A 27,876-nucleotide genomic window follows, 5' to 3' on the forward strand; every position below is an offset into this window, starting at 1 on the left:
ATGCTCGAAGGCCTTGAGGGCACAGTCTGACATACTGACGACATACTTGTATTTGGAGCCACAATGAAAGAACCCGACCTGCAGCGGCTGGAAAAATGTGGCCTGGCTCTTAACGAAAAGTGTCAGTTAGCAGTGAGTCAGGTCAAGTTCCTTCGGCACATGGTCAGCGCAAATGGGATACACCCTGACCCTGACAAGATTAGGGCAATCAATGCAATGTCATCCCAGTGATGTCACAGGAGTGAATAAATTTATGGTAATGGCGAACGTGAGGAAATTCTCTCCAAGAATTGCAGAGCTTACGGCACCAATCAGAGAACTCCTTGAAGCTGACAATATGTGGACATGGGGTGTAGCCCAGCAAAATGCCTTTGAAAGAGTAAAGATGGAACTCTGTTTGTCGACAGTACTCGCACAGTACTGTCCAGAAAATAACAACAAGAGTGTCAGCTGACGCGTCTTCTTATGGATTAGGAGGAGTCTTGTCACAACTTCAACCCTCTGGCGCCTGGAAGCCAGTTGCCTTTATCTCCTTCATCATGTCTGATACTGAGCATGTATGCTCAAATCGAAAAGGAAGACCTGGCTCTCACATGAGCATGTGAACGACTTCAGACATACCTTTAGCGCCTACTAGAGATGCGCGGTTTGCGGTCTCATCCGCGGAGTCCGCGGATAAACCGCGGGTCGGGCGGGTGACATGACGAAAAATTAGATTTTAATTAGATTAGGGCAGGTGGCGGTTGAACCATTCGGAAATATTTGATATACATGGTTCAGGGATCGGTATCCTTTACCATTCAAAGAGCCATTTAGGACCCGTGTCACAAAGCGAAGAAGACAATAGGAGACGCAAACATTCTCTAGAATGACTGCCGGTAGTTACCCAGTTAAAAAGTATTAGGGCGTGCTATAAAGCATATGGCTTTGTCGCCTTCTACCGCATGTACGATCTGCTTGTTTGACCAGCAACATGTTGTGTGTGGCTTCCGCAGCAACACGCACACGACTGCAGGGCATACTGGGTGACACAGAGTACACTAATGGTTGTGATATAAACAATTTTAACACTCTTAGTAATTTGCGCCACGCTGTGAAGCCCAACCAAACAAGAATGACAAGCACATTTCGGCAGAACATCCTCCCAGTAACACAACATAAACGCAACACAACAAATACCCAGAATCTTTTGCATCCATGACAATTCCTGACTATTTTATACACCCCGCTAGCAGCAAACCCCGCCACCCCCCACCCTGTGCGTCGGTAAGGTGGGCTGGGTTGGGGGCGCGGGGGTGTAAAATATATTCAGGAAGTATCACGGATGCAAAGGATTCTGGGTATTTGTTGTGTTGCGTTTATGTTGTGTTACTGTGAGGGTGTTCTCCCGAAATGTGTTTGGTGTGGCTTCACAGCGAGGCGCATATTAGTAAGAGTGTTAAAATTGTTAATATCACAACCATCAGTGTACTCTGTATCACCCAGTATGCCTTTCAATCTTGTACGTGTGATTGCGGAAGCTGCATACAACATGTTGCTGGACTAACAATCGGTTTGTACATTTTGTAGAAGGTGTCAAAGGCAATGGCTTCACAGCACATCCTTATTCTTGTCATCAGGTAGAACAACATTGGATAGTCGAGAGAACGTTATCGGCTCCCATTGTCTACTTTACTCTGTGAAACGGGTTCAAATAGCTCTTTGAGTGGTAAAGTTGGCCGACCTCTGATGTCTTTCAACGGGCGGGCGGCGGGCGGTTGCGGTTCTGATAAAATATTGGTTCGGGTGGATGGCGGGTGGATGACGACTTTGGTGATGCGGTTGCGGATGATATAATTGCCTATCCGCGCATCTCTAGCGCCTACACTTTGAAATCTGCAATAACCATAAACCACTGATAAGCTTCTTAAGCTCAAGGGCGCTGGACGATGTTCTACCTTGAGTGTTGCAATTTCAGACTGCGACTCCATCGTTTCTCATACACAATAGTGCACGTGCCAGGGAAAAATCTGATCACAGCAGATGCTCTGTTTAGAGCACCACTCCAAGAAACAACAGGCCAGGAAAGCACACTTTAGAGTGAGGTCAGAGCTCAGGTCAATGATGTGGTGCAGAACCTCCCAGCTTCACCAGAGAAATTGCTGCAAATAAAGAAAGCACAGGAGGAGGATCTAGTGTGCAGAAAGCTGTCTTCTCATTATCGCAGGCTGGAAAAAGAAGAAATTGGCTCCAGAGCTGAAGCCGTACTGGCAGCACTGACATGATCTTTTTATTAAGGTCATCAAGGAATGGTAAAATGTCTTGCCAGGGCTCATGACGCAGTGTGACTTTCTCAGCAGATCAAAGAGAAAGTAAGCCAGTGTGAAATCTGAGCAAAAGAATGTTGCATCTCACCTGAACCCCTGGTTTCTACACCTCCCTCAAGACAATGGCAACACCTGGCTGCTGATATCTTTTGAATGGAAGAAGGGGACAGTTTTTTATTAGTTATTGATTACTACTCAAGATACACGGAGGTTGCTAGTCTCCCAAGTACGACATCCTCAGCTGTGGTGTTGAGAATGAAATCCATTTCCAGCCGTCATGGGGTGCCAGACAAACTCATCACTGATAACAGCCCTCAATTTGCAATTTAGAAATTTCAACATGACACTAGTAGCCCGCGGTATCTCTGGAGCAACGGGGAAGCCGAGCGGGCTATGAAAACCATTAAGTCACCGCGACAGAAAAGCGAAAATTCCTTCAAAGCACTGATGGCGTACAGAGCAACTCCCCTTGCTCATTGGGTATCACTAGCACAGTTCTTAATTGGGCGCAAGATTCAGACACCGCTCCCTGAGTGCCCGAACACTCTCACACCAGCATGGCCAGATTTGGAAGCATTTGAGGCAAATGACATAGCACTCAAAATACAGCAGGCTGAAGGCTGACACCACAGAGCATGTGAGAAGCCACCTGTGCAGCCGGGCCGAAAAACTTTTGGGCTAAAGAACGGGCCACATCAAGGTGTTGTCTGTCGTTCGGCGGGGACACCACGATCCTACGAGTTACAAACTCCTACAGGCTACATCAGGAGGAACCGATCACATCTGAGAGAGGTTCTGACGCCACCTGTCAGGGGCCTGGATTCTCCCGTCTTTACTAGAGTTGGAATAACAGTGAGGCCTGTCAAGAGACTGAATTTGTAGCTAGAAGTGTGAGTATAAAAAAGAGCGGCATAAACCTCTATACCACAACAGAGGTTTGGTGCATGTGCAATACAATGATCCTGAGTTCAATCCCGGGCTCGGGATCTTTCTGTGTGGAGTTTGCATGTTCTCCCCGTGACTGCGTGGGTTCCACCGGGTACTCCTGCTTCCTCCCACCTCCACCTGGGGATAGGTTGATTGGCAACACTAAATTGGCCCTAGTGAATGAATGTGAATTTTGTCTATCTGTGTTGGCCCTGTGATGAGGCGGCGACTTGTCCAGGGTGTACCCCGCCTTCCGCCCGAATGCAGCTGCTTGTCCTGAAAGGGACAAACGGTACAAAATGGATGGATGGAACTACAAGCGACTAATTCCGCTTTATTGATTTCTTTTAAAGTACAAGCGTACACAACACCAATTACTTCACATTCAAATATTCCACTTGAGGAAAATATTGCATATTTTGTACTTCTTGGGTACTGATTAATGCGAAGGGCTTCCAGTTTGATACACACTTAAATAAATTGCCATAAATAGCCAATTTGCTCAATTTACCTTTAATAAATATATATATATATATATATATATACATATATATACATACATATATATATATATATATAAAATGGGCATTTCTGTACGTCATACATTTTTTTTCCTTTTATGGAAGGTTTTTTTGTAGAGAATAAATGATGAAAAAAAACAAATGAACGGTTTAAAAGAGGAGAAAACAGAAAAAAATGAAAATTAAATTTTGAAACAGTTTATCTTCAATTTCAACTCTTTAAAATTCAAAATGCATCTGAAAAAAAGGAAAAAAAATATCTAATTCAAATCTTTTTGAAAAAATAAAAAAAATAATTTATGGAACACAATTAGCAATTTTTCCTGGTTAAGATTAATTTTAGAATTTTGATGACATGTTTTAAAAAGGTTAAAATCCAATCTGCATTTTGTTAGGATATATAAAAAATTGGACCAAGCTATATTTCTAACATTATTTCTTCTATATTTTCCAGAACAAAAATTTTAAAAGAAATTCAAAGGACTTTGAAATAAGATTTGAATTTGATTCTAAAGATTTTCTAGATATGACAGAATATATTTTTTTAATTTTAATCACAAGTTTGAAGAAATATTTCAAAAATATCCTTTGTCGAAAAAACAGAAGCTAAAATGGATAATTAACTTAAAATGTATTTATTATTCTTTACAATAAAAAAAAAAATTATTTACTTGAACATTGATTTAAATTGTCAGGAAAGACCAGTAAGGAATTTAAAAGGTAAAAAGGTATATGTGTTTAAAAATCCTAAAATCACTTTTAAGGTTGTATTTTTTCTCTAAAATTGTCTTTCTGAAAGTTGTAAAAAAATAAATGAATTTATTTAAACAAGTGAAGACCAAGTCTTTTAAATATTTTCTTGGATTTTCAAAGTCTATTTGAGTTGTGTCTCTCTTAGAATTAAAAATGTCGAGCAAAGTGAGACCAGCTTGCTAGTAAATAAATACAATTTAAAAAATAGAGGCAGCTCACTGGTAAGTGCTGCTATTTGAGCTATTTTTAGAACAGGCCAGCGGGCGACTCATCTGGTCCTTACAGGCTACCTGGTGCCCGCGGGCATCGCTTTGGTTGTTACAATGTATGGGTTTCACCCGGTGGGATTTGAGGGGTGCACCCGGATGTTTGCATTACTCTGAAGTTACCGGGTAAAATGACTGAACGGCAACTCTGTGTGTGCGTCTTCATTTAATAAGATATCTAACATTAAAACATGGTGGCAGCGGTAAATCCGAACACAACAACGCTTACGAATGTCAGATGAAGAAGTTGAGGTGAAGGAGGAAGCCGAAGACAGCATTTTACAACGGAAAAGAACGATGGATGCATTCGGTTTGAAACCTCCCGCCACATTGGATTGGAATTCTACTTGCCTGGCGAAAACATGGAAGACGCACACACAGAGTTGCCGTTCAGTCATTTTACCCGGTAACTTCAGAGTAATGCAAACATCCGGGTGCACCCCTCAAATCCCACCGGGTGAAACCCATACATTGTAACATTGGTGACCCCTGGTATAAACACATGCTTTTAATTTTTCAGTGTGTGGCCCACGGTGAACATTTTGGACACCCCTGATCGAGCATATATTTTGAATATTAATCTCACATTTAAAATGGGGAACCTGAATATATATGGTTTATTCAGACACTGCAATTTCACGGCTCCTTGACAGTGTTTTTGTGCATAGCTAGGGACAAGCGGTAGAAAATGAATGGATGTATATTGCGAACGACAATGCTTAAAAAAACTATACCTGTATGTGGTGCTTGGTGGAGGTAATAAAGTGGAGAGGGGAGGGGATAGGGGGGTTCTTGACGTGCTGCAGTGAGCTGGGTGATGACGTCAGCTGATGGCGCAGGAACATAGGACTGCATGAACAAACATCCAGCTCCGTTCAATCGGCTATTAAAAAAAATAAATAATAAAAATACAAAAACAAAACATGCCACTGTGGACTAGTCGAGGTTTCCGTGAGCATAATATGGTAACATTTACAGCTTAAAAAAATAAAGAAAACGTCGTGGGAATGTCGCTCGCGGGAAATCTCCATCAACGCCGACCACTGGGGGATGCGTAAGATGGTAATATCTCATATATATCAGTCCATGTATTTACTTTTGGATATTTAAACATATTTTGGTAAATAAGTGAGCAATGATCATAACGTCCGCGGGTGGCTTTGCATTGACATGGAGTGCCTTGACTTGCAGTGTGCAAACAGCAGCAGCCATTAAAACAAACATTGAGATTGTGTTTGTGTGGTTCCGATTTTTCTTTGCAGGAGCGTAACAACCTGCGAGGCGTCAAAACACAGCGGGACCAAGGAGCATGGCGCTTAAGGTAAACAAAAAACACACATGCACAAAAAAAAAACAGGAGGGTGTGGTCCAACCACAACGTTTGCATCTCTATCTTCCATAACCATGCTTACTACTTTGTATGTTTTTCTTATCTTTATTGTCTTTGCAGTGGTGTGCAACTTCTCACATGCAGTTAGGTGGAATAAACCGTTCAAACATAAGAAAATTGGTTGTAGGGCTAATTTACTGTGCCCGACACTATAGGCAATGTTTTAAAAATATGTAACACATTGAGTGAGTGATTTGAAAGTTTTATTTGTAGATAGTACAGTACATACAGTTGTGGTCAAAATTATTCAACCCCCAAACAATTTTGGTGTTTTGGCAAGTTGGACATTTATTCCGTGTTTTGTTTATAGTCATATCAAATAAAGATATGTCAAATAGACAAATGCAACTTAAATTGTAACACCGTATTTTACAAAATACCAAAAAAAGGAACTTTTTCTTAATATCTCATTGACAAAATTATTCAACCCCTTGAAGATCATAACTCTTAAGAACAGAATTTGAATAAGGTCTTTTCAATCAGGTGTTGAAGACACCTGTAGATAAGATTAGAACCATAACGAGCAACAATTAAACTGATTGAAAAAGACTGTGACGCTCAGCTTCTTGTAGATGGTCAATGGTGTATTTGCAACATGGTGAAGTCCAGGGAGTGGTCAAAGAAGTCAAGAGAGGAGGTAATTTATCTTCATAAGAAAGGATATGGATATAAGAAAATAGCAAAGACATTACACATTCCAAGAGACACATTCGGGAGCATAATTCGCAAGTTTAAAGCTAAAGGCACAGTGGAAACACTACCTGGGTGTGGTAGAAAGAGGATGCTGTGTGCGTACAGTGGTGAAAAACCCCCGGGTAACAGCTGAGGAACTACAACAGGACATTGCAGAAGGGGGAAAGCAGGTTTCGTCCCAGACAATAAAGCGCATACTACGAGATGAAGGCCTCCATGCCAGAACTCCCAGACGCACCCCACTTCTGACTACCAGGGACAAGAAAAATAGACTCCAGTATGCCAAAAATCATCTGGACAAACCCCAAAGGTTTTGGGAAACTGTTCTATGGAGTGATGAGACAAAACTGGAACTCTTTGGGCCTATGAATCAACGTTATGTCTGGAGGAGAAAAAATGAAGCTTACAAAGATAAGAACACCTTTCCTACTGTTAAGCATGGTGGGGGGGGGGGTCAATCATGCTCTGGGGATGTTTCTCTGCCTCAGGTACCGGGAATCTCCAGCGCGATCAAGGCATTATGAATTCTATTTCCTACCAGGATTTATTTGCTGCAAATGTCATGAAGTCAGTGACGAAGCTGAGGCTTGGGAGACGTTGGACCTTCCAACAGGACAACGATCCCAAGCATACCTCCAAATCAACATCAGAGTGGTTGCAGAAGAAGGGCTGGGCTGGAAGACTCTGGAGTGGCCTTCACAGTCGCCAGACCTAAATCCTATAGAAAACCTGTAGTGGGACTTGAAGAAGGCAGTTGCAGCACGCAAGCCCAAGAATATGAATGAACTGGAGGCCTTTGCCCAAGAGGAATGGGCTAAAATACCTGTAGATGGTTGCAAGAAGCTTGTGTCCGGTTATGTATCACGTTTGAAGGATGTAATTACTGCCAAAGGGTGTTCTACTAAGTACTAATGATGCATGTAACTAGGGGGTTGAATCATTTTGTCAATGAGATATTAATAAAAAATGTCCTTTTTTGGTATTTTGTAAAATACCGTGTTACAATTTAAGTTGCATTTGTCTATTGGACACATCTTTATTTGATATGACTATAAACAAAATACGGAATAAATGTCCAACTTGCTAAAACACCAAAATTGTGTGGGGGTTGAATAATTTGGATCATAACTCTATTCGGTACAATGAGCACTAAATGGTAACACTCGAATAAGTTGAACTTGTTTAAGTCGAGGTCCACGTTAATCAAGTCATAGTACAAATATGTACAAATATATACTATCAGCATAATACAGTCATCACACAAGTTAATCATCAGAGTATTGACATTGAACAGTGGGGCAAAAAAGTATTTAGTCAGCCACCGATTGTGCAAGTTCTCCTACTTAAAATGTTGTCAGAGGTCTGTAATTTTCATCATAGGTACACTTCAACTGTGAGAGACAGAATGTGGAAAAACAATCCAGGAATTCACATTGTAGGAATTTTAAATAATTTATTTGTTAATATTGGTGGAAAATAAGTATTTGGTCAACCATTCAAAGCTCTCACTGATGGAAGGAGGTTTTGGCTCAAAATCTCACGATACATGGCCCCATTCATTCTTTGCTTAACACGGATCCCCTTAGCAGAAAAACAGCCCCAAAGCATGATGTTTCCACCCCCATGCTTCACAGTAGGTATGGTGTTCTTGGGATGCAACACAGTATTCTTCTTCCTCCAAACACGACGAGTTGAGTTTATACCAAAAAGGTCTATTTTGGTTTCATCTGACCACATGACATTCTCCCAATCCTCTGTTGTATCATCCATGTATCCATTTTGGTATAAACTCAACGCGTCGTGTTTGGAGGAAGAAGAATACTGAGTTGCATCCCAAGAACACCATACCTACTGTGAAGCATGGGGGTGGAGACATCATGCTTTGGGGCTGTTTTTCTGCTAAGGGGACAGGACGATTGATCCTTGTTAAGGAAAGAATGAATGGGGCCATGTATCGTGAGATTTTGAGCCAAAACGTACTTCCATCAGTGAGAACTTTGAATGGTTGACCAAATACTTATTTTCCACTATAATTTACAAATAAATTATTTAAAATTCCTACAATGTGAATTCCTATGGAGACAGAACCCTGACATTAATAGTTGGCATTGAAAATAAAATTTGGCATTGTAATTACGATTTTTGGAATTGAAAATAAAATTTGGCATTGTAATCACGGTTTTTGGCAGCGAAAATAAAATTTGGCATTGTAATAAAAGTTGTATTGACGCTGAAAAAAAAAGTATTGGCATTGAATGATGTCGTTTTCAATATCAGTCTTTAAAATTCTTCTTCATGTCCATCTTTTTTCAGTGTGTGTTTTACACTCTATTTCCCCCCCCCCAGTCTCACTTTTTTTCAGTATCAATTTTTATTTTTTTCGGTTTCAATATTTTTATTTTCAATGCCAAGTTACTGTCAGGGTTTTGGCTTGGAGGGGGAGTGTCTGAGGGGAGGGGCTAGTCCGCCCCTCCTTTCTGATTGGTCAGGCGAAAATAGCTGAGGGCCAATCAGAAGTATAGCAGGGCGGATCATCGTCAATATGTATCAAGATAATACAGCTTCTGTCGACAAACAAATTTTAAAAAGTCCAAATTTAGTGGAGTTGTGGAAAATGCAAATTTAATTTGATCTAAAAGTCTTCGAAGAAGGTAATGTCTCATCTGTTGAGAGAACATCACATAGTTAATGAAGTGCCAAGATCAATAACTCTCTTTTCATACAACCAGTCTACACATGTCACTCAATGATGTAAATTATATTTTCAAATATGTTTTCTTTCCTCACTTGTCTGTTTTTAAAAATATTTTTATTTATTTAATATTTGTATATGTAAATATTGAATGTATGCCACAGAGTGGGACTATTAATTTTAATTTTATTTCCTCTATCTACTTTAAGTTTACACTAGAGTCTACCCGAACCCACTTATCTATGCGTACTTCATATTAGGACAACATGATTAGCGTACAGTATGGGCCTAATTATTGATATTATGATTGCAATTACTATTTTAGTAGAATAATGAATGACAGGTTATCACTACAATTAATGATTATGGTTTTAATATTACTATAAAAAGTATTTAGGTTTCTGCAAACAACTCAAACTATGGAAAATTAGATATCAGGCCAGATCAGTATAGATGGCAGAGTTAAAAATATGTATTTAAAAAACAACAAAAAAAAGCTAGCTCCATACATTAGGCTAATTAAATCTGAGAGATAATAGTGTAAGACTTACTTCTTCAGCCATGATAGCCCCATGAAAACCTGATTTCCTTTCTTTTAATCCCAGGGAACTGCCATGGACCTTTCATCATAGATATGAATAAACACTCCATGTTTCTTCAGCGTAGCGGCCATCTTATCACGGACAGCTGGTCCCCATCAATTTATTGATGTCAATGGTACATGTACTATTTAAATATATATACAATACTCTGACATTTATTAAAAAAATCCAACCGTTTGGAAATTAGTTGAAAATTGAGCAAGTTCTGGTTACTTAAATAGTACATGCATGGCGTCACATTAGTGCCAAAAATCCAAGCGCATAAAAACTGTTATCGCACGCTGATTCTGCACTTGAACTAATTTCCAAACGGTTGAATTTGTTATAAATGTCAGAGTATTGTATGTATGTGTATATTTAAATAGTACGTGTACCATTGACATCAATAAAATTATGGGGACCAGCTGTCCCCATCATTTCATAAAAAGAAAGGAAATCAGGTTTTCATGGCACTGCAGAAAACAACTACAGTAATGCCGTCACCTTCCAGTGTAACGGGGCTGTCATCAGAAAGACTGTAATTGGCACCTAGGGACAGGTGTGTTCTGATTGCCAATCAGGGTCAGGTGGAGGAGGCAGTGCAAGGAAGCACACAGAAAGTGGAAACTAGAAATAAGAACGCTGGAACAGAATTAACGCCAAAACTTAATACGAACTGGACTCGGAATCAGAAATACTTTATTAATCCCCGAGGGGAAATTAAAACAATCATTAGTAGTTATGACAAAAATGCTTGGGATATCTTGTTGCATGGTTAGATTATAAAGTTTAGAATAGGGATGTCCAAACTTTATAATTCGGGAGCCTCATTGGGCTAATAAAATTTGGCTGGCGACCGAATCCCGACTGCATGTAAATTTACAATATATCTATATACATACATACTGATAGTCTATAAATGCAGGGTTTCCCACACATTCATTTATTTGTGGCGGCCCGCCACAAATGAATTACGACCGCCACAAATAAATAAATAAAAATGTTCCCGGCCTTTGACTCGCTCAACCGCTCATAAAAGCAATGGGACTCTGTCTGTGAATGGAGCTTGTAGTTACATATTATATAAATATGTAAATATTATATAAATATGTACATAAAGTGTTGTAATTATATTCCAACTGCGCGTTCTTCTTGGTCATCGCCGCCGCCGCTGCCACCCATCTCCCCCCCCCCCACCCAACCACACCACCTGTGGAAAACACTGAAATGTGTATATATATTATATACTTATGATTATATAAACATACTATTTACTTATATACACTTGCATCTACGCAATGTATTTACAATTTATATATTTATACAGTTCTGTAGTATGTGTACTTATACAGATATTAAATAGGTATAATTGAATAAGCATCTAAATAAATTTGACACCTAAATCACTGCACTAACTTCAGTTGTTTTTTAGTTATTACAACTGTGTGCTGTCCCAAAATTATCTGTGATCACGTTTACACATTCTTTACAGTACAACCTGCAGGAAAGTAATAATTTCACACGGGAACACAAATTAGAATGCTTTTTTTTGACGGTTAGTTGTGACGTAACAACAATCATGTACAAACCCCGTTTCCATATGAGTTGGGAAATTGTGTTAGATGTAAATATAAACGGAATACAATGACTTGCAAATCATTTTCAACCCATATTCAGTTGAATATGCTACAAAGACAACATATTTGATGTTCAAACTGATAAATGTTATTTTTTTGCAAATAATCATTCATTTTAGAATTTGATGCCAGCAACACATGACAAAGAAGTTGGGAAAGGTGGCAATAAATACTGATAAAGTTGGGGAATGCTCATCAAACACTTATTTGGACCATCTCACATGTGTGCAGGCTAATTGGGAACAGGTGGGTGCCATGATTGAATATAAAAACAGCTTCCCAAAAAATGCTCAGTCTTTCACAAGAAAGGATGGAGCGAGGTACACCCCTTTGTCCACAACTGCGTGAGCAAATAGTCAAACAGTTTAAGAACAACGTTTCCCAAAGTGCAATTGCAAGAAATTTAAGGATTTCAACATCTACGGTCCATAATATAATCAAAAGGTTAAGAGAATCTGGAGAAATCACTCCACGTAAGCGGCATGGCCGGAAACCAAAATTGAATGACCGTGACCTTCGATCCCTCAGACGGCACTGTATCAAAAACCGAATTCAATCTCTAAAGGATATCACCACATGGGCTCAGGAACACTTAAAAAAACCACTGTAACTAAATACAGTTTGTTGCTACACCTGTAAGTGCAAGTTAAAGCTCTACTATGCAAAGCGAAAGCCATTTATCAACAACATCCAGAAACACCGCCGGCTTCTCTGGGTCCGAGATCATCTAAGATGGACTGATGCAAAGTGGAAAAATATTCTGTGGTCTGACGAGTCCACATTTCAAATTGTTTTTGAAAACATTCGACATCGTGTCAGCCGGACCAAAGGGGAAGCGAACCATCCAGACTGTTTTTGACACAAAGTTCAAAAGCCAGCATCTGTGATGGTATGGGGGTGCATTAGTGCCCAAGGCATGGGTAACTTACACATCTGTGAAGGCACCATTAATGGTGAAAGGTACATTCAGGTTTTGGAACAACACATGCTGCCGTCGAAGCGTCGTCTTTTTCATGGACACCCCTGCTTATTTCGGCAAGACAATGCCACACCACATTCAGCACGTGTTACAACAGCGTGGCTTCGTAATAGAAGAGTGCGGGTACTTTCCTGGCCCGCCTGCAGTCCAGACCTGTCTCCCATCGAAAATGTGTGGAGCATTATGAAGCGTAAAATACGACAGCGGACTGTTGAACGACTGGAGCTCTACATAAAACAAGAATGGGAAAGAATTCGAGTTTCAAAGCTTCAACAATTAGTTTCCTCAGTTCCCAAACGTTTATTGAGTGTTGTTAAAAGAAAAGGTGATGTAACACAGTGGTGAACATGCTCTTTTCCAACTACTTTGGCACGTGTTGCAGCCATGAAATTCTAAGTTAATTATTATTTGCAAAAAATTTTTTAAGTATATGACTTTGAACATAAAATATTTTGCCTTTGTAGTGCATTCAACTGAATATGGGTTGAAAATGATTTGCAAATTATTGTATTCCGTTTATAGTTACATCTAACACAATTTCCCAACACATATGGAAATGGGGTTTGTACATACAATCTTGTACAAAAATAACACTTCAAAACCAGTAAAGTTGGCACGTTGTGTAATTTGTTAGTAAAAACCGAATACATCCATCCATCCATCCATTTTCTACCGCTTATTCCCTTTCGGGGTTGCGGGGGGTGCTGGCGCCTATCTCAGCTACAATCGGGCGGAAGGCGGGGTACACCCTGGACAAGTCGCCACCTCATCGCAGGGCCAACACAGATAGACAGAAGATTTTCAAATCCTTTTCAACTTGTATTCAATTGAATAGATTGCAAAGACAAGATATTTAATGTTCGAACCGAGAAAATATTTTTTTTTTGCAAATAATCATTAACTTAAAATTTAATGGCAGCAACACATTGCAAAAAAGCTGGCACAGGGGCATTTTTACCACTGTGTTACATGGCCTTTCCTTTTAACAACACTCAGTTAATGTTTGAGAACTGAGCAAACAAATTTTTGATGCTTTTCGGGTGGAATTCTTTCCCATTCTTGCTTGATGTACAGCTTAAGTTGTTCAACAATCCAGGGTCTCCGTAGTGGTATTTTAAGCTTCTTATTGCGCCACACATTTTCAATGGGAGGCAGATCTGGACTACAGGCAGGCCAGTCTAGTACCCGTACTCTTTTACTATGAAGCCATGTTGTTGTAACACGTGGCTTGGCGTTGTCACCATTGGCATGGTGCCTTCACAGATGTGTAAGTTACCCATGTCTTGGGCACTAATACACCCTCATACCATCACAGATGCTGGCTTTTGAACTTTGCGCCTAAAACAATTTGAATAGTTATTTTCCTCTTTGTTCCTGAGAACACCACGTCCACAGTTACAAAAACAATTTGAAATGTTGACTCATCAAACCAAAGAACACTTTTACACTTTGCATCAGTCCATCGTAGATGAGCTCGGGCTCAGCGAAGCCGGCGGCGTTTCTGGGTGTTGTTGATAAATGGCTTTTGTTTTGCATAGTAGAGTTTGAACTTGTACTTACAGATGTAACAAGGAACTGTAGTTACTGACAGAGGTTTTCTGAAGTGTTCCAGAGCCCATGTGGTGATATCCTTTACACACTGATGTCATTTTTGTAGCTGTACCGCCTGAGGTATCGAAGGTCCGTAATATCGCTTACGTGCAGTGATTTCTCAAGATTCCTTGAACGTTTTGATGATATTACAGACTGTTGATGGTGAAATCCCTAAAACATGTGTCTAGCGGGCCACACTTGGCCCGCAGGCAGTAGTTTGGACACCCCTGGCCTGGAAGATATGCAGTTGCAAGCAGTAAATGTTTCTGTCAAAATTCAAAAAAATACATTGAGCTACATAATTGCTTTACATTTCCTACATCTGCAAGCCACATAAAGTGATGTGGCGGCCCTCGAAATTGACACTAGGACCTTAGGAGCAGGGCTAGACAAAGAGTCAACAGCCTGTCCAGGCAACAGAAATGCGATGCGAAAAAGCTGGTTGGGTGCGGCACTTGCTAACGTACATTACTACCTCTAACAACATTTTAGTCCCACTCATCTCTCCCTAATCTAATGGCCGACATCAGAGCTTCATTCGATTGCTTACTGAAAGCTAATATGGCGCCTGTAAAGCCCAGTCCAGATGCACCAGGTGAAGAAAAAGAAAGCTGTAAAGCCGTCCTTTAAAGGCCTACTGAAATTAGATTTTCTTATTTAAACGGGGATAGCAGGTCCATTTTATGTGTCATACTTGATCATTTCGCGATATTGCCATATTTTTGCTGAAAGGATTTAGTAGAGAACATCCACGATAAAGTTCGCAACTTTCGGTGGTAAGAGAAAAGCCCTGCCTTTACCGGAAGTCGCAGACGATGACGTCACATGTTGATGGCTCCTCAAATTGTTTTTAATGGGAGCCTCCAACAAAAAGAGCTATTCGGACGGAGAAAACGACAATTTCCCAATTAATTTGAGCGAGGATGAAAGATTCGTGTTTGAGGATATTGATAGCGACGGACTAGGAAAAAAAAAACGCGATTGCATTGGGACGGATTCAGATGTTTTTAGACACATTTACTAGGATAATTCTGGGAAATCCCTTCTTTCTATTGTGTTGCGAGTGTTTTAGTGAGTTTAACAGCACCTGATAGTCGGGGGTGTGTTGACGCGCAGTGTCTCAGGGAAGTCAACGGCAGCTGATCTCCGGTAAGAAGCGACGTTTTACCACAATTTACTCACCGAAACCTGCTGGTTGACATTCGATCGGGATCCATGTTCGCTGTGATCCACAGTAAAGTTTCCCCTCCGGGAATTTTAAACAAGGAATCACCGTGTGTTTGTGTGGCTAAAGGCTAAAGCTTCCCAACTCCATCTTTCTACTCTGACTTTTCCAATTTTAATTGAACAAATTGCAAAAGATTCAGCAACACATATCTCCAAAATACTGTGTAATTATGCGGTTAAAGCAGACGACTTATAGCTGTGTGTGTGTGTGCAGCGCTCATATTTCCTAAAAACCTGTGACGTCTTGCGTACACGTCATCATTACGCGACGTTTTCAAGAAGAAACTCCCGGGAAATTTAAAATTGCAGTTTAGTAAACTAAAAAGGCCGTATTGGCATGTGTTGCAATGTTAATATTTCATCATTGATATATAAACTATCAGACTACGTGGTGGGTAATAGTGGGTTTCAGTAGGCCTTTAACACTGGCCTGGAGACAAACACTTTTGCACCACATTCCTAAAAACACCCAAGAGCTCCTTTTCATATAGAGGATCTTGGACCACAGAACACATTGGCAGATTCTTGCTTAGAAATTTTAACCTTGCTCGCAAACAGAGACCACTGGGGCCAAACGGCCTTGTGGTCAGAGTGTCCGCCCTGAAATCGGTAGGTTGTGAGTTCAAACCCAGGCCGAGTCATACCAAAGACTATATAAATGGGACCCATTACTTCCGTGCTTTGCACTCAGTAAGGGTTGGAATTGGGGGTAAAATCACCAAAAATGATTCCTGGGAGCGGCACCACTGCTGCCCACTGCTCCCCTCACCTCCGAGGGGGTGAACAAGGGGATTGGTTAAAATACAGAGGACAAATTTCACCACACCTAGTTAGGGTACTTTAACTTTAACTTAAACGGGTGATTTACATAACTGAAGCGCTTCTCAAGGCCCCCCTTAAGGCCGTCTCATGTTTTGGCAGTTTTTTTCGTCAAGTGATTTATGTAACTAAGGTGTTGCTGTAGCTTCTTTACTGCAGTCAGTAATCAGTTGTTCAACTTCATTAGTAATACTAGCAGTAATCTTCCAAGGTTGGTTTTAGGTTCTCTTTGTGGTTATTTGGGCTCAGGGGCGTCGCCAGACATATTTCACTGGGGCACTGCCCCACTGTTGATCTGCAGTGCCCCAGTAAAAATTTCACCAATAAAAAAAAAAACGCTTCAGAGTTTTAAGTCTACATAACATAGACAACAGCGCACATACTACTTAGTATGGTAATTGATTGCTACTGTATTCACTCCACTAACAATGAGCACATGGCTAATTAATATGGTAATTTATTCACGTGTGGATCGAGACTTCGGTTGAGCGAGAGAGAGAGAGAGAGGGGGGGGGCTGCGAATCACTGCGTGAGGTAGGTAACGTTAGCCAACAACAATTTGTTAATTAAATTATTTTGATTTTGATTTGACTCAAACTGTAACTCCTAGATGGATTTAAGAAAGTTATTCGCCCGCAGCAAGAAGCAGCAGGAATGAGAGATGTAAGTGAAGTCCTAGCTAGCTAGGCAACATCATTGTCTTAAGTTCATGCTAAGTTAGCTAACGTTATTCCTTGTATCAAGACAAACATATTCATTTGCTGTACGAGTTGTCGGGGGAATTTCCAATGAACATGAAACATAATGTTGGTTATTGTCTGCTGGTTCTGCATCAATGATGATTTGGAGTAAGCATGTGTGAGTTGAGTGCTTCTCAAATGGTTTATATTCAGGAAGAAAAACATTTTTCCATATCATCAAGTCGTGAGCCAATTTTTAAATCATTCAAGTTTATTTCACAGAAAAATAGCACAGTAGACTTGTCTTGTTTATCGGTGCGACTTTGACTAAAATAATCTTGTTTTGTCACCAAAAAAATGGCTAAAGCTAAAGCATCTGGTTTTGTTTCCAGAAAAAATGGTAAAATTTCTGTATTTGTTTTCAGAATGATGGCTAAAAATATCGGGTTTAGTTGCCCCATTTAGATTTTTTTTAAATATATTTCCATGTCTGTCCTGAGTCCTCCTCCAACTTGTTAGTCGGTTTGCCTTTTGCTAAAATACTCACTAATAGTCACTAGAAAAAAGGCTAAAATAATCTGTTTTTTTTGCAACAATTTGATTTTTTTCTCCCTAAACTTTTTTTTTTCATGCACACATCTGACTGCGACTCACTGAAAATGACACACAATCCACTTTTATGTCACGACCCACCAGTTGGGAACCACTGGTCAACTGTATAACAGTTACTGTAATATTTCCATGACTGTCCAGAGTGATTGACCACTTTGCAAAAATGAAAAGGAGACGTTACAGTTTACTTCTCAGAAAATGATTCCCTAAACAGACACAACAGTTGTTCATTTATTCTACTACTGTGGCTTTATTGTTTTGTGTATATTTTATAGTTTTGTGTATCTGAAATAGGTTTAGCCACATTACCATAAATGGAAATTAAATAATATAGAAGAACCCAGAGATGTAGGGGTGCTTTATTTTTTGTTTTTCTTTTGTAGATGTTAAATTTGCAGATGATTACTGCAATATATATTTCAAAAAGATTCATTGCTCTTCCTTTTTGCTTTTACCATTAGCAGTTTAGAAGTCTGGAGTAAAAAAGTGCACAAGTAGGTCAAATGCATTAGTTAATTTCAGGTGGTTAATCAAAGATTCATACAACATAATCTGATATGATTTCATAGTTTAAAGCACTATATATGTATTTTTTATGTTGAATAAGTGCTAAAAATGTTTTTGCTTGCGCGCTTCGCACGCTCACATGAATTATTTGTGCCCCAGGTGTGCCCCAGTACAGTATTAGGTCTAGTGACGCCCCTGTTTCGGCTATTCAACATGTGGTCCGTGAGTTTGGTTAAAAAACGTGTAAGACACTCATATTCTAAAAAAAACACTCAAATGCTGTCATAGAGATAATCTGCAGAAGGTTCTTAAAACTGTAGAGCAAGATTTTAACTCTGGCAAACCGACCAGACCAAATGTGTTCTGTAGAAGATGGTACTTCTCTAAACTACATGTATACAAAATAAGACAAATAGTGAAGGGAAAAGTCCGCCCTCCGGTTCCTTGGCTTTCTGTAAGTGTGGCTCCCAAAACAATTTAGTTGAAATTTCCAGCTGTGAAGTCCCCAGAGAACATTCAATGGAGAATAACAACCAGAAATGTCTCTGGGAAGAAAGCTTTTGAGCCATGCAACACACCAGATGTCCGTTCTGCTAGCATTAAAAGATCCATTCTGGACATCTATTTCTTCCAGAAATAAGACGCTAATCGTTAGGTTCGACCTTAGAATTTCTACAGGCCAATATAAAACATGTGACTCCAATTCCTTTTTATCTTTTTGAACCGACACAAATTTACTTCACGTTTCAGACAAATGGCATTTTGGAGATACACGTAACACAAGGGGATGCTTTCATTGCCATTTTCTTCCGAGTGAGCACAAGTTATTTACAAACCACTTTGCCATATGAGTTGAGAAATTGTGTTAGATGTAAATATAAACGGAATACAATGATTTGCAAATCATTTCCAACCCATATTCAATTGAATGCACTACAAAGACAACTTATTTGATGTTAAAACACGTAAACTTTATTTTTTTTTTTTAAATAATAACTAACTTAGAATTTCATGGCTGCAACACGTGCCAAAGTAGTTGGGAAAGGGCATGTTCACCACTGTGTTACATCACCTTTTCCTTTCAAACGCTTGGGAACTGAGGAAACTAATTGCTGAAGCTTTGAAAGTGTAATTATTTCCCATTCTTGTTTTATGTAGAGCTATAGTTGTTCAACAGTCCGGGGTCTCCGCTGTCGTATTTTACGCTTCATAATGTGCCACACATTTTCGGTGGGAGAAAGGCCTGGACTGCAGCATTGTTTGTTTTTTTTACCCCGCAACCTGGCAATCAGTCAGTCAGCTTTGAGCATCTAGGCGTGTCCCCCCGCCGTGTCGATTTGTGGACCACATTCCCAAAGGTCCAATTGTGTCTTCTCAGGACGCACCGCGGAGCCATCGGTTAGCCATCTTGGCCGCGGTATTCATCTTGATGACGCTCTTCATCCTCTACAACTCCAACACCAGCAACGAAACATACGCGCCCTTCACCGTGGTCAGAAACCACACCCCCAAGACCACAGACCTAAAGAAGTGGGCCACCAAAGACTGTTACGTGCCTGTTCAGGGGAATAAGGTAGGCAGTTTCGTACGAGACCGATAGTGACTTTACGTTATGTTATGGACGTCTTGTGTTTTGTCTCCTCGGCAGAGCATGACTTTGCGATGTCACCAATGCGCCTTGGTCACCAGCTCCAGCCACGTCCTGGGCAGCAATGCTGGGAAGGAGATCGACGCCACAAATTGCGTCATCCGCATGAACGATGCCCCTACGACGGGTTACTTCGCTGACGTGGGCAAACGGACAACCCTGAGGGTGGTCGCCCACTCTAGCGTGTTCAGGGTGGTCCGGCAGCCTAAAGAGTTCCTGAGCGGCACTGACCACAAACCCATCTTCATCTTCTGGGGACCCCCAAGCAAAATGACCAAGGACTCCAAAGCAGCCGTGTACAGATCCATCCAGACAATCCACGCCACTTACGCCAATGTGTCTTGTTTCACCGTGGCGCCCAGCAAAATGAGCAGATTTGACAGTCTCTTCCAACGAGAGACCGGACGAGACAGGTGAGGCTTTTAGAAACCATCGAAGGACATATTGGTTTTAATGTCACTATCTTTTTTTGTGCAGACAAAAATCACACTCATGGTTGAGCACTGGCTGGTTCACCATGGTCATCGCCATTGAAATATGCGACAATATCAAAGTGTACGGGATGGTTCCGCCCAATCACTGCCAGTGAGTATATACTTTGGTCCAAGCAGGAGCCTGTCAGCTCAGCATAGACACGTTAATTTCTTGAGGGACGCATTTCCTTTAGTGCAAAAAATATGTTGCCTTCACTGCATTGGACCCCTTTATTGTTGCAGGGCCTTGATTACAATTGTGAAGTTAGGTTGAAATCCACAGTGCCTCGACTTGCAAGTTAAATATCCAGTTTCTGTCAAGCTCAAGCAAATGTGTGGAAAACCACATCTATCTGATCTGCAGGTTTATGAAATGTATTCTTTTTACTGAGTTGCTAACTGGTTGGTCCATCCATCCATCCATCCATCTTCTTCCGCTTATCCGAGATCGGGTCGCGGGGGTAGCAGCTTAAGCAGGGAAGCCCAGACTTCCCTCTCCCCAGCCACTTCGTCTAGCTCTTCCCGGGGTATCCCGAGGCGTTCCCAGGCCAGCCGGGAGACATAGTCTTCCCAACATGTCCTGGGTCTTCCCCATGGCCTAAACACCTCCCTCGGGAGGCATTCGGGTGGCATCCTGACCAGATGCCCGAACCACCTCATCTGGCTCCTCTCGATGTGGAGGAGCAGCGGCTTTACTTTGAGCTCCTCCCGGATGGCAGAGCTTCTCACCCTATCTCTAAGGGAGAGACCCGCCACACGGCGGAGGAAACTCATTTCGGCCGCTTGTACCCGTAATCTTATCCTTTCGGTCATGACCCAAAGCTCAGGACCATAGGTGAGGATGTGAACGTAGATCGACCGGTAAATTGAGAGCTTTGGCTTCCGGCTCAGCTCCTTCTTCACCACAACGAATCGGTACAACGTCCGCATTACTGAAGAGGCAGCACCGATCCGCCTGTCGATCTCACGATCCACTCTTCCCCCACTCGTGAACAAGACTCCTAGGTACTTGAACTCCTCCACTTGGGGCAGGGTCTCCTCCCCAACCCGGAGATGGCACTCCACCCTTAACTGGTTGGTAAAAAGCACAATCTTAAAAGGCTGGTTATGTATCAAAGAAACAAAGTAAAAATGTTAATGTACATTGAACACACTTCCATGTGGTCTAGATCAGGGGTTCTTAACCCTTTTGACTTCGAGGCCCAATTTTTCCAATACAGAAGGGCTTTAGGCCCACTTAGATATTAACACTGAATTAGTCATCTGACTCTTGATTTTAATAATATTCAATAATTAGGGTCCGCCAGGCCCATTGCAAAAGGATTGGAGTCCTTTTGCAATGGGCCAAAGGACCGTATTGAAACTGTAAGGTTGTATTCTTTCTTTCTTTACAATTATTATTCCGCACCGTCGCGCTGTAATTTGACCCCCTTAACATGCTTCAAAACTCACCAAATTTTACATAAACATCGGTATGGTGCGGCAGCCCAACTGATTAAGCAACTAAACGCCAAAAATCAAAATTGCGCGTTGGCGCACCCTAGGAAAAAAAAAAACACACTGCTTGTAACTTCCGTTTGCAATGTCGTAGAGACATGAAACAAAAATCTCTATGTAGGTCTAATCTAGACCTACATTTCCTTACTGTACATCCTCGGGCAAAAATCAACAGGAAGTTGGCAAAAACCCTTTCAAAACTAAATTTTCGCAAAAAATGCTATTTTTGCCTCTTTGAGCTGTAATTTGACCCCCTTAAAATGCTTCAAAACTCACCATGGCACACACTTGGCACACACATCAGGACTGGCAAAAATTGCGATCTAATGAAAAAAACAAACCCCAAAACTCAAAATTGCTCCCTAGCGCAATTTTTGAATAAATCACAGAAAAAACTGCTCCTAGGAAGAAAACACAGACAAAATTGCTTGTAACTACCGGTAGGAATGTCGGAAAGACATGAAACGAAAACCTCTATGTAGGTCTCACTTGGACCTACATTTTACTAATTGACATCCTTCAGCAAAAATCAACAGGAAGTTAAAAATCACCCCTTCAAAATAAAAGTTTTGTAAAAATCAGTCACCTTTTTTCAAACATTATCTCCTCTGAACGCGTTTGTCGTGTCGGCTTCAAACTCGCACAGGAGAGAGATTGAACCCTTCTGATAAAAGTTATTCACAGAGTTTTGATAACTGCTCCGGTTTGAATTTTACGCACCTTTAAAGAACCCCTGCGCAAATTTTCCTAAAAAATGTCATTTTTGCCTCTTTGAGCTGTAATTTGACCCCTTTTAAAATGCTTCAAAACTCACAAAACTTGGCACACACATCAGGACTGGCAAATATTGCGATCTAATAAAAAACAAACCCAAAAACTCAAAATTGCGCTCTAGCGCCCCCTAGGAATAAAACACAGACAAACTGCTCCTAGGAAGAAAACACAGACAAAACTGCTTGTAACTTCCAGTAGGAATGTCAGAGAGACATGAAACAAAAACCTCTGTGTAGGTCTCACTTAGACCTACATTTTAATCATTGACATTCTTCAGCTAAAATCAACAGGAAGTTTGATATTCCCACTTCAATACAACTGCATTCTTTTCACAATGCATTATAGTCTCAAAATAGTGGCACCAAGACGTCCTTATAAAATGCCCAAGCCACTTTACAACTGTTATTACTATGAGACTGATGTATAACACGTGTATACAACTTTATCTCTATGTAATAATCCATCCATCCATCTTCTACCGCTTATCCGGTCTTGGGTCGCGGGGGCAGCAGCCAAAGGCGGGCCCGACCAACGCTGCTTGCAGCTTTAATTATATCTAGCCTTCTTAGTTTACAAACCTTGCCAAACATTATGAAAGCATGTGTTAATCACAAATATTTGTATCAAGGCTTACCGACGCACGGGGGCGGGGGGCGGCGGGATTTGCTGCTAGCGGGGTGTATAATATAGTCAGGAATTGTCATGGATCCAAAGGATTCTGGGTATTTGTCATGTTGCGTTTATGTTGTTACTGTGAGGATGTTCTCCCGAAATGTGTTTGTCATTCTTGTTTGATGTGGCTTCACAGCGTGGCGCATATTAGTAAGAGTGTTAAAATTGTTTATATCACAACCATTAGTGTACTCTGTGTCACCCAGTATGCCTTGCAGTCGTGTGCGTGTGTCTGCTTCACGCAACATATTGCTGGACTTGCAAGTAAATAAATAAATAAATGAATGGGTTGTACTTGTATAGCGCTTTTCTACCTTCAAGCTACTCAAAGCGCTTTGACACTACTTCCACATTTTACCCATTCACACACCCATTCACACACTGATGGAGGGAGCTGCCATGCAAGGCGCCAACCAGCACCCATCAGGAGCAAGGATTAAGTGTCTTGCTCAGGACACAACGGACGTGACGAGGTTGGTTCTAGGTGGGATTTGAACCAGTGACCCTCGGGTTGCGCACGGCCACTCTTCCACTGCGCCACGCCGTCCCTGGTAGATAACAAGTAGATAGTACATGTTGTAGAAGGCGTCAAAGACAAAGGCTTCAGAGCACGCCCTAATCATTATTAACTGGGTGACTGCCGACAGACATTTTTGAGAATGTTTACGTCTCCTATTGTCTTCTTCGCTTTGTGACACGGGTCCAAAATGGCTCTTTGAACGGTAAAAGTTACCGATCCCTGAACCATGTATATCAAATATTTCCAAATGGTTCAACCGCCACCCGCCCGGATATATTTAAAATCTATTTTTTCGTCATGTCACCCGCCCGACCTGCGGTTTATCCACAGAATCCGCGGCTGAGACCGCAAACCGCGCATCTAGAGTGTATATATATATATTCTTTTTTTTATTGTTTTTTTTTTTTAAGTACAATCAACCCAAAATTATACGACCCTGCCTGCAGTACCTCTACTGACCCCCCTGGAGAAGACCTCTGCTTTAGATAGTACTTTATTGATTTCTTTAGGACAAGTTCCCTCAGGAAAATGAAAAAGATTAGATTGCAAATGAACCTCTACATGCTCGGTCCACCCCAAAAGTATCAGAAATATAATTTTGGAAGTATACTGTACAATTTTAGATGTATTTTTTTAACACGAACATCACCGCTATTTTCTCCAGTCACAAAAATAAATGAAAAGTTGAAAATGCACACTCTTGGATCATTACAAAAACAGACATATTTACTTTAGAGGCATAGCAGGCAGAGAGCATATACTGGAATGCCTAAATGAAGATGTCTGTCAATTTGTGACATCACTGGTTAAAAAAAAGACTGCAAAACACAGCTTTCTGAGGTCTTTAAAATAAAAAAAGCATCAACCTTGTTATTTTTTTTTTGCAAATCATTAACTTATAATTTCATGGCTGCAACACGTGCCAAAGTAGTTGGGAAAGGGCATGTTCACCACTGTTTTACATCACCTTTTCTTTTAACAACACTCAATAAACATTTGGGAACTGAGGAAACAAATTGTTGAAGCTTTGAAAGTGGAATTCTTTCCCATTATTGTTTTATGTAAAGCTTCAGTTGTTCAAACATTTTCGATGGGAGACAGGTCTGGACCGCAGGCGGGGCAGGAAAATACCCGCACTCTTTTTTTTTTTTTTTTTTATTTTATTTTATTATTTTTTTTTTTTTACAAAGCCACGCTGTTGTAACATGTGCTGAATGTGGCTGGGCATTGTCGTGCTGAAATAAGCAGGGGCGTCCATGAAAAACACGGCGCTTACATGGCAGCATATATATGTACCTTTCAGCATTAATGGTGCCTTCACAGATGTGTAATTTACCCATGCTTGGGCACTAATGCACCGCCATACCATCACAGATGCTGGCTTTTGAACTTTGCGCCGATAACGCTCTGGATGGTTCTCTTCCCCTTTGGTCCGGATGACACAGTGTCAAATATTTCCGAAAACAATTTGAAATGTGGACTCGTCAGACCACAGAACGCTTTTCCACTTTGCATCAGTCCATCTTAGATGTTCTCGGGCCCAGAGAAGCCGGCGGCGTTTCTGGATGTTGTTGATAAATGGCTTTCGCTTTGCATAGTAGAGCTTTAACTTGCACTTACAGATGAACTGTATTTAGTGACAGTGGTTTTCTGAAGTGTGCCTGAGCCAATGTGGTAAAATCCTTAAGAGATTGATGTCGGTTTTTGATAGAGTGCCGTCTGAGGGATCGAAGCTCACGGTCATTCAATGTTGGTTTCCGGCCATGCCGCTTAAGTGGAGTGATTTTTCCAGATTTTCTGAACATGGACCGTAGACGTTGAAATCCCTAAATTTCTCACAATTGCACTTTGAGAAACGTTGTTTTTAAACTGTTTGACTATTTTCTCACACAGTTGCGGACAAAGGGATGTGCTCTGTCTTTCTTGTGAAAGACAGAGCATGTTTTGGGAAGCTGTTTTTATACCCAATAATGGCACCCACCTGTTCCCAATTAGCCTGCACACCTGTGGGATGTTCCAAATAAATGTTTGATGAGCATTCCTCAATTTTATCAGTATTTATTGCCACCTTTCCCAACTTCTTTGTCACGTGTTGCTGGCTTCAAATTCTAAAGTTAATGATTATTTGCCAAAAAAAAAAAAATGTTTATCAGTATGAACATCAAATATGTTGTCTTCGTGGCATATTTAACTGAATATGGGTTGAAAAGGATTTGCAAATCATTTTATTCCGTTTATATTTACATCTAACACAATTTCCCAACTCATATAGAAACAGGGTTTGTATAACTGCTGCTAGAACCGGGAAGCAGTGATTTTTTTTTTCTTTTTTTTTTCTTACAAATGGGAAGTCCCTGCTGGAGGCAAGTGGAAATGTGTAATGCTTGCAAAGGAAACTGCTGTACAAAGGGAGGACACTGATGTTGCTGTGTCTTTGAGCAATGGTTCTAATGGAAAGAAAGGAGTTTGACCAGTCACTTGCACTGGGCTATATCAGAACATAACCAGTACGTATTATAAACTGAAAACTGACATTCAATCCCAATTACATTGTGTCCATAAGGGATTTTTATTTATTTTCTTCAATCATTAAAATGTTTTAAATATCTATGGACAAAACTGTTAAAAGAGAGCTATTATGAATTTGATCTATACGGACTCATAAATGTAACAATTATTATTAAGGTTTATTTGAAATAGGGACAGATACAAAAAACATAAACATCTGAAACAGTTATCCAATGTATGCATCATAGTGTTTGGAGCCAAAGCTAATTTACAACACTTGTCCCCAACAACAACACGGATCCAACATCATTAAAAAGGGACGGCGTGGCGCAGTGGGAGAGTGGCCGTGCGCAACTCGAGGGTCCCTGGTTCAAATCCCACCTAGTACCAACTTCGTCACGTCCGTTGTGTCCTGAGCAAGACACTTCACCCTTGCTCCTGATGGGTGCTGTTTGGCGCCTTGCATGGCAGCTCCCTCCATCAGTGTGTGAATGTGGAAGTAGTGTCAAAGCGCTTTGAGTACCTTGAAGGTAGAAAAGCGCTATACAAGTACAACCCATTTATCATTTAAGTAGTGTCAAAGCGCTTTGAGTACCTTGAAGGTAGAAAAGCGCTATACAAGTACAACCCATTTATCATTTAAGTAGTGTCAAAGCGCTTTGAGTACCTTGAAGGTAGAAAAGCGCTATACAAGTACAACCCATTTATCATTTAAAACAGGAAAGTAAAAATAATAAGACAAAAATTAGTCGATAATAATGATAATATAAAGAAAGTGAAAACTAGATAAAAGCCAATAATAATAATAACACAAAGTGCAGACTAGATAAAAACCAATTAGTAAAAAATAGTACAAACTAAACATGGGAACACGATTGCTGCTCAACTAGCCATAATTTTGTTTGTTTTTTGAAAGTGACAAGTGCAGATATACTTTTCAAAGTGTCAGGTAAATATTTCCATAGTTGTGGTCCTTTTATTGTAAAAGGCAGTCTGGGCAAAAGATGTTCTACGGAATGGAACGCAACAGTTGCCTTTTGACATTGCTCTGGTGGTAGATCTGGTACCACTTTGCAGTCTTGTAATTGCCTTGCAGAGCAATTGGGGAGCAGAGGTATCCAAGGATTTAAAAACCAGTTTGACTGTGTGTAACAAAATAAAATGGGTCGAAATTTAAAATATTGTATTGGTTAAAATTTGGCAATGATGATAACATATACTCTTCTTGTCTAGGACTTTCAAGGCGCGGTTTTAAAGACACTCAATGGTCTTGACTGATGACTGGTGTGCCTGGGACCATGTAGTTAAGCCATAAGATACTGTATGTGTGAAAGAATCATTGAATTCATAAAAGTAAAAGAACAGCTGAGAGTTAAGCAGTTTCTTATAATCTTAAAACAGCCTAGGTTGGCCGTACGGGTTTTACACATTTTCTTAATGTGACTTTTAAAATTCAGCTGATAGTCTATGATTATGCCCAAATATTTGACTTCAGGTACTTGTTCAATGACCTCATCATTAATTTTTATATTCAGGTTTGTTTGTGGTTGCTTTTTTATGGAGAAGCAGACAGAGTTAGTCTTTTTAGTGTTCAGGGTTAA

General features: G+C 40.5%; 1 protein-coding gene across 2 annotated transcripts in view; it reads left to right on the forward strand.

The window, feature by feature from the left end:
- st6galnac6 (ST6 (alpha-N-acetyl-neuraminyl-2,3-beta-galactosyl-1,3)-N-acetylgalactosaminide alpha-2,6-sialyltransferase 6) overlaps positions 1-27,876 on the forward strand; it is a 54,991-nt gene that overhangs the window by 20,830 nt on the left and 6,285 nt on the right. The window contains exons 1-5 of one of the 2 annotated variants that reach the window (XM_061908261.1): positions 5,585-5,835; positions 6,036-6,094; positions 19,562-19,756; positions 19,832-20,244; positions 20,309-20,416. In XM_061908261.1, coding sequence (XP_061764245.1) covers positions 6,083-6,094; positions 19,562-19,756; positions 19,832-20,244; positions 20,309-20,416 — 728 coding nt within the window. In that variant the 5' untranslated portion in view covers positions 5,585-5,835; positions 6,036-6,082. Of the gene's footprint in view, positions 1-5,584; positions 5,836-6,035; positions 6,095-19,561; positions 19,757-19,831; positions 20,245-20,308; positions 20,417-27,876 lie in introns of those variants that run through there. The other variant, XM_061908262.1, reaches the window with a different exon arrangement.

The sequence above is a fragment of the Nerophis ophidion genome, linkage group LG08, assembly GCF_033978795.1.
Source record: "Nerophis ophidion isolate RoL-2023_Sa linkage group LG08, RoL_Noph_v1.0, whole genome shotgun sequence".
NCBI classification, from domain to species: Eukaryota; Metazoa; Chordata; class Actinopteri; order Syngnathiformes; family Syngnathidae; genus Nerophis; species Nerophis ophidion.